This window comes from Haliotis cracherodii, unplaced genomic scaffold, assembly GCF_022045235.1.
Source record: "Haliotis cracherodii isolate W230 unplaced genomic scaffold, xgHalCrac1.p SCAF_13, whole genome shotgun sequence".
In the NCBI taxonomy this organism is placed as follows: Eukaryota; Metazoa; Mollusca; class Gastropoda; order Lepetellida; family Haliotidae; genus Haliotis; species Haliotis cracherodii.
In genome coordinates this window covers 29,823,745-29,831,673 of record NW_027266268.1, presented here as the reverse complement: position 1 = coordinate 29,831,673, position 7,929 = coordinate 29,823,745, and the positions used below count along the sequence as shown (strand labels likewise).

General features: G+C 45.3%; 1 protein-coding gene across 1 annotated transcript; it reads left to right on the top strand.

Annotated features, from left to right (window-relative positions):
• Window positions 1-2,339: 2,339 nt before the first annotated feature.
• Window positions 2,340-7,550, top strand: LOC139459162 (protein psiD-like). The gene is made up of 7 exons (XM_071240617.1): window positions 2,340-2,403; window positions 3,142-3,264; window positions 5,541-5,663; window positions 5,861-5,959; window positions 6,489-6,611; window positions 6,802-7,096; window positions 7,367-7,550. The coding sequence occupies exons 1-7, from the start codon at window positions 2,340-2,342 to the stop codon at window positions 7,548-7,550; spliced, it is 1,011 nt and encodes a 336-aa protein (XP_071096718.1).
• Window positions 7,551-7,929: the final 379 nt, after the last annotated feature.

Here is a 7,929-nt window from a genome sequence, read left to right as displayed (position 1 = left end):
CGTGCAGAATGATCTGACGATATCTAGGTCAGTGCTCAATGATATGACATTATCTAGGTCAGTTCAACCTACCTTTGTAGCCTCGACAGAATGGACTGTTTCTACCGAGGTCTAGTCATATCAAATTATGTCATTTCTAACCAGTCTATCCCAATGTTTATGAAATACCCGATGCCTGGTTGTATTGGTATGTCGTGCTATATAAGTGAGTGAGTGAGTATGGTTTTACGCCGCTTTTAGCAATATTCCAGCAATATCACGGCGGGGGACACTAGAAATGGGCTTCACACATTGTACCCATGTCGGAAATCGAACCAGGGTCTTCGGCGTGACGAGCGAACGCTTTAACCACTAGGCTACCCGACCGCCCCCGTGCTATATAAACATCGATCGCATGATTAGAATTGATTAAGTAATAAAAGGTTGAGTATATTAACAATAGGAAGTGTAGAATGGCCGTCTTAAACGCTTAAAAAGATGCGGAGGCCCTTACATGTGTGACAGGACGGTCTTACTCTAACAGCTAATGGGTGGTACAATAGATCGTGGGTTCGAATCTCAAATTGGTCCTGATCATGTTTCTAGGTTTGCCAGCACGAAACTCGTGCTCGTGGACTTCACCAAAGTTGTAAACGTCTAAGACTCGCAACATTTCTGGCTTCAGTCCCACCTGACATGCCGTGGTATAACTGGAACACTGTTCACATCGGCGTAAATCTAAACTCACTCACTCACACGGAACAGCCGTGAGGCGGGATGGTCTAGTTCTGCCGACAATACGATAAGCGTGATAAAGTAATAATCTTTGTAACAATTTGTTTTACAAAACTGTAGCTATTTACGTTTAACAAGTGTATAGTTGAATCCATATGTGTACATCTAAGGTGCTACTTTCAAGAATTGATCATCCCAAAGGAATATATATTATGATTAACCTAACGGGGTGTTCTTTATAAATCCCACCGTGTGACATTCTGCCATAGTGGAAACGGGTCATGGTCAACTCATTCACAAATTCATTTGACTGACCTGTTACGTTCATGATTTGGCTGACCCTATCACAGAAATTGGTTCGTACAAAAGTATAATCATGAACTTTATGATGGGCCGGAGTACTCACTGGGCCGGAGTCATCACTCGGCCGGAGTCATCACTGGGCCGGAGTCATCACTTGGCCAAAGTACTCACTGAGCCGGAGATCTCACTGGGCCGGCGTCAGCACTGGACTGGAGTACTCACCTTGACGGAGTACACACTGGGCTGGTGTCATCACTGGGCGGGGTCATCACTGGGCGGGGTCATCACTGGGCTGGTGTCATCACTGGGCCGGAGTAATCACTGGACTGGTGTCATCACTGGGCCGGAGTCATCACTGGACTGGCGTATTCACTGGACAGGTGTCATCACTGGGCCGGAGTCACCACTGGACTGGTGTCATCACTTGGCCGGTGTCATCACTGGACTGGTGTCATCACTGGGCTGGGCCGGATTCATCACTTGACTGTTGTCATCACTGGGCTGGGCCGGAGTCATCACTGGACTGGTGTCATCACTGGGCTGGGCCGGAGTCATCACTGGACTGGTGTCATCACTGGGCTGGGCCGGAGTCATCACTGGGCGGGGTCATCACTGGGCCGGAGTCATCACCGGGCCGGAGTCATCACCGGGCCGGAGTCATCACTGGGCCGGAGACATCACTTGGCCAGAGTACTCACTGAGCCGGAGATCTCACTGGGCCGGCGTCAGTACTGGACTGGAGTACTCACCTTGACGGAGTACACACTTGGCTGGTGTCATCACTGGGCGGGGTCATCACTGGGCTGGTGTCATCACTGGGCCGGAGTCATCACTGGACTGGTGTCATCACTGGACTGGTGTCATCACTGGGCGGGGTCATCACTGGACTGGTGTCATCACTGGGCGGGGTCATCACTGGGCTGGTGTCATCACTGGGCGGGGTCATCACTGGGCGGGGTCATCACTGGGCTGGTGTCATCACTGGGCCGGAGTCATCACTGGACTGGTGTCATCACTGGACTGGTGTCATCACTGGGCGGGGTCATCACTGGACTGGTGTCATCACTGGGCGGGGTCATCACTGGGCCGGAGTCGTCACTGGGCCGAAGTCAACACTGGTCCGGAGTCATCACTGGGCCGGAGTCATCACTTGGATGGGTGAGGTGTGTCTCAGCTGTCTAGAGGTGTGATGTTCATTTCACTGTGACTGTTTTTTTATGTCCAAGATAGTATTACGTTGTCTACTTGCATATCCTAAGTAGGACAAAAATATTATCTTGAATATAAAAACACAGTGAAATGACCAACACGCACTTCTAGACATGTCAGTGTTACGTGAATACATGGGGGTTGCGCTTGTTGTGTTGAGCCTGGGACTTTCAACAGGTATGTGTTGTAGCACAATCTATATTTAATTGTTTTCTAATCTTTTAATTGTTGATAGGTATCTGGAGAAATATGATGGCACCATACGAGGGCGATCACCTTGAAGGTTCATCAATATTCTGGGTGTGTCGCGATTCACCGATGTATCGAATTTAGATCTGACGATATCAGACAGGAAAGAACAAAACAAGTATGAAATCATGTTTGGATTCTGTGTCGAATTTCAAAACGTAATATTTATGTATTGTTTGTTTAACGCCGCACTCAGCAATATTCCATTTATATGACGGCGGTCTGTAAATAGTCATGTGGAGACAATCCGGTGATTGACATCACGAGCATCGATCTACGCAATTTGGATACGATTAGATGCATCAACCAAGTCAGCGAGCCTGACCACCCGATCCCGTTAGTCGCTCCTAATTAAGCGAGCATGGGTTCCTGAAGATCAATTCTAACCCGGATCTTCACAGGTCATGTTGATGTATTCCAATACATCCGCTCATTAAGAACTCGGTCTAACATTACCTTATCTGTCATATATGACAAGAAAGAAAAAATAGACAACTGAAATCTTGCCGACCGTATTGTTTTACCAAAACAATAAATAATAAACGATTAATGAAGGATGTTTCGACAACCAACACAAGGTTTTGAGAGAACAAAACGCAAAACAACAAATATAAAAACGAAGGCCTAACATATCGACCACATCAACTGAGACAACATCTTTTACAGGGGTCTTACTCCCTCCCTGCACGGATTTGATGAAAGAAAACGGATGTCACAGTCTCCAAAACATATGTAGTGACATTCTCGCCAGCGCCATATGTCCTAGCTATTGTGGTCTTTGTCATAAAGGTGAGTGTGTCTTTTGTTTGTTGTTTTACCCCGCACACAACAATATTCCATCCATTTGACGGCGGCTTTTTAATGTGAACAGCACACAATGATTGTTAAGCTGCCAGGTGCTCATAAAAACACTTCTGTTTAACCGTAAATAACGATTACGCAATGACACGGCTTGCTGAAACTCACACGCAAACAGGAATGGCGTAAAACGAAGTTGCTAGACAGTTTAATGTTCATCGAAGCAAAACATCATATCTTTGGTGACGTTATCTACAGCAGGGCAACATTCATGACTTGCCACAGGCCGGTCGTCAACGTGGGACGTTAGGTCTCCAAGACAACCATATTCGCTTGGTGCATAAACGGAATCAATACCAAACTGCCACATTAACGGCTCGGACAATTTCTGCGTTGAGACCAATTAGTGGCAGAACTGAACTCAATCCGTAGAGGGAGCACAGCATCCGGCCCCGACGTCCCGCGATAGGCCCAATTTTGCTTCAACGTCACCGTCAGGCACGACTAGCTTGGTGTAGACAGCATCTGAGGTTCATAAGAAGACTGAGACAATATGCTGTTCACAGATGAGTCCAGGTTTCATCTGGACAGCTCAGGTGGCCATACAAGGGTCTAGAGGCGTTCGGTGGTCCTACAAGGGTCTAGAGGCGTTAGGGAGAACATTCTAGTGACGTTTGCGTTACTCAACGTCGTCAATTTAGGGGTGGAAGTGTAATGGTATGGGGTTGCATCACAACCCATGAGAGAACACAACTCATCATTGTTGATGGCAATGAGTATGGCGTATGCTACCGAGCTCATGTTCTGCCATTTGTGCAAATGCAGGAACGTAACGTCACGTTGCAGTTGGATAATGCCCGACCTCATGTTGCACGTGTTGTAACAGTCTTTTTGAGGCAGCATAACCTGGCTGTACTGCCATGGCCGGCTGTTTCTCTAGACCTATTCCCCTAAAGAACATGTCTGGGATGAGATAGACTGACGCCTACGACAGCTGGGATCAGGACAAGCCGGTAACGTAATCTCAGCTGGGTCAATCTTTGGTTGACATTTGGAACAACATCCTCCATGCGATGTTCGTTCATCTGGTGTATTTAATGCACCGCTGCTTCCTCGCCTATATCAATGCTAATGTTGGTCACACCCGTTATTGACATTGTTTATTGAGTTCCTACACCATCCTTCATTTAGGGCGCGTCGCTCTGTAAACAGGTACGTTTTTTGTAAATGAATTTGTTTTGATAAAACATTTGATTAGAAGTAAGGTGAGGTGAAATTGGGTTTAACGTCGCGTCCAAGATTATTGCGCTTACATAGTGACGTGCATGTACGTGTGTGTTTGTGTGGCTGCCTCTTCTAGTCCGGACTGATGCCGATTTATAGTGCTAGCTCACTGAGATACCATACCGCAGTTTAACATGAATACCCCACTCAGACACAGTATACTGACTCCGAGCCGACCAGTCCTTGTTTTAGCCCCTTAATGCCGAGCGCCAGACAGGGTAACAACAAGTACCATCTTTTAACGTCTTTTGGTATGACGCGGCCGGGGATCAAACCCCGGACCTTCCGCTCTCCGGGCGGACGCTCTACCACTAGACCACGGAGGCGGTCTCATTTGATTAGACAATGACCAACTACTATGCTGTAAGTTTCAATAGCATAGCATTATAAAACTTTAAAGTATTCAGAGTTACTTTTTTCTCTTAGCATACAACCTCTTCCACTAATTACATGTCAGTGGGATCAGTAACTTCTACATCCGGAGGTACAAACACCACGACACCTGCAGCATCGTTAACTACGTCTACTCCATCTACAACTGCCACTTCCCTCCATGTAACAGGTACCTCAAAATTCCATTGTCTTCAAATGCAGTAAACTGCTTTAATTTGATTGTTTGTTGTTTAACGCCACACTCAGCAATATCAAGCTATATGACGGCGGTCTGTAAATAATCGACCAGACAATCCAGTGAATGATATCATGAGCATGGATCCACGCAATTGGGATACGATGACATGCATCAACCAAACAGCGAGCCTGATCACCCGATCCCGTTAGTCGCCTTTTACGACAAGCATGGGTTGCTGAAGATCTATTCTATCCTGGATCTTCACGGGTCGTATGACACATGAGTTGTTTGTATTGACATACAAGCTCTCTCTCTCTATAACATATTACCTTTCTTTCTTTGTTGGACATATTACCTCTCCACATATGACACATGACCTGTGTATGTATGATATATGACGTTTATATGATAGCAATTACGAAGCCCGTTGACTTCTGCATAGACCACAACCCGATCTGTCGCACAATGCCGAATATCTGCCACAACTCACTCGGACCGTTTCTATGTGGGAAGACCTGTCATTCTTGTGTAACAGGTCTGTATCCTCCAGTTGATAGTTACACAATAAAGCTGTTGAATGAAACCATATCTACAACCGCTGCCATTACATATATATCATTATAAACCTTTGATGACGTCACTCCATTGTTCAGACAGTCTCTTCTTTGCGGAGGTGAACGCTGCCATTAAATATATATATATATATATCAATAAGATCAGTAACCTCTTCAGCTGGAGTCTCAAAAACCACGGCACCAGTTGCATCGTTTCCATCTACTCCGTCTCCAAATGTCGATGTCACCTCAACCGCCACTAGCGCCCATGTATCAGGTACCTCAAAAATCATTGTCTTCAAACGCAGTTTACTGTTTTAGAAAGGATCTTACTGACTTAACCCGACAAGCATGTCTACCAAAAGGAAAGTGTTCGAGCGATATTGCTTGGAAGACACAAGGATGACATTCTATTTATCTTCCAAAAATCATTCTTCCGACTTTTCAGTATGAGAACAATAATAACTAGTATCTTAAGTGCCAATAGTAATTGAGCTACCCAGCTTCAGTGGCAGAGGGATGAATGATGTCATTTGATTGTGACCTCTGTATGTACGTTTCCTGTCTTTGTTTGACATATAACCCTTCTACATATCGCACATGACCTCTGTATGTATGACATATTGTCACTGTATGTATGTGTTTGTTTGACATATTACCCCTCTACATATCACACATGACCTCTGTATGTATGACATATTGTCTCTGTATGTATGTTACCTGTCTATGTTTGACATGTTACCCCTCTACATATGACACATGACCTCTGTCTGTATGATGTATGATGTATGACCTTTATATGACAGCGGCTACGAAGCCCGTTGATACCTGCATAGACCACGACCCGATCTGTAGCACCATGTCGGATGTCTGCAGCAACCCACTCGGACCGGCTCTGTGTGGGAAGACATGCCATTCTTGTGTAACGGGTTCGTATCCTTCAGTTGATTTGACTTATGTACATGTAAAATTGCCAGTTACACGATAAAATTGTTGATTCTCTTATGCAATGTCCGGTATCTACAACCACTTCCTTTAAATACATGTCTGTGAGATCAGTTACTACTACAACCGCTTCCATAAAATAAATATATATGGGATCAGTTAACACTTCTACAGCTGGAAGTACCATGACCACGACACCTGCAACAACGTCACCTACATCTACTCCATCTACAACTGCCGCTGTCACCACAACGCCTGCAACTACCTCAACTGCCACAATAACTACATCTCCATCCACACCGAAAGCAATACAGCGATCGTGTTACACGTGCGGGGATGCCAACACGGGAACACATTGCACCATTATGGAAACTATCGTGCCCAAAGCCTCCCCTTGTCCATCAGACGCGGGTTTCTGCATGACCGACATCTTTCAACACACAGATGGTTCAACGAAGTACATCAGAAGGTGAGAATTTAGGATTGTATTCTGATCAGGTTTAGCACAGGAAATTTGTGTTCAGAAATTGATACCGAATGTTGTTTAAGGTTGGAGGAAAAGTGTGTTGTGGAATTGACGAAGGCATTGGTTATTGCACTCATTTCCGTTTAACCCCTTTAAATCGACATATGTACTGTTAAGTTTCCCAGTATATAATGCGGACTTATACAATCAACAAAGACATCCAATATTTACCTTGTCTTTCTCAACAATGTGATTGCGTTTTGTTCTGTGTAGGTGTGTCCACGAAGGAGCATGTCAAAGACAATGGTACGAACAGACCTCTGACAACAGCGAGTGTGTTGATGTCGACCCCACTACACTGTCCTCGGACATCACCTGCAGGTACTGCTGCACCACCGACGACTGCAACAGCGGCAACATGCCGGCCAGAAACACCCTGTACAAACCAAAACATTGATCTTTGTTTTCTAGAAAGCTTATCTCTTTTCAATAAACATACTAAGTATACCTGGACAAATAGATGTTATTAATGTCTCCAAACAGCAGTACCCCTGACAGACAGACACACCCTGTGGAACCCAAAACGTTGATGTTATATAAGAGAGAAGTAAATAGACTGCCAGTGGTAGAGCGTCTGCACGAACAGCAGATGGTCGGGGGTTCGATCCCCGGAAGCGTCATACCAAAAGACGTTAAAAGATGGCACTTGTCTTTATCCTGCCTTGCGCTCGGCATTAAGGGTATAAAACCAGAACTGGTCGGTTCGGAATCAGTATACTGTGTCTGAGTGGGGTAGTCATGTTAATCTAGAAACACAATTGGGGCAAACCGGGATT

Coding starts and splice junctions, on each gene's coding strand:
- LOC139459162 (XM_071240617.1), top strand. CDS start 2,340: ATGTCAGTGTTACGTGAATACATGGGGGTTGCGCTTGTTGTGTTGAGC. Junction 5,664..5,860: donor CTGTCATTCTTGTGTAACAG/GTCTGTATCCTC, acceptor TAACCTCTTCAG/CTGGAGTCTCAAAAACCACG. Junction 7,097..7,366: donor TCAACGAAGTACATCAGAAG/GTGAGAATTTAG, acceptor TGTTCTGTGTAG/GTGTGTCCACGAAGGAGCAT.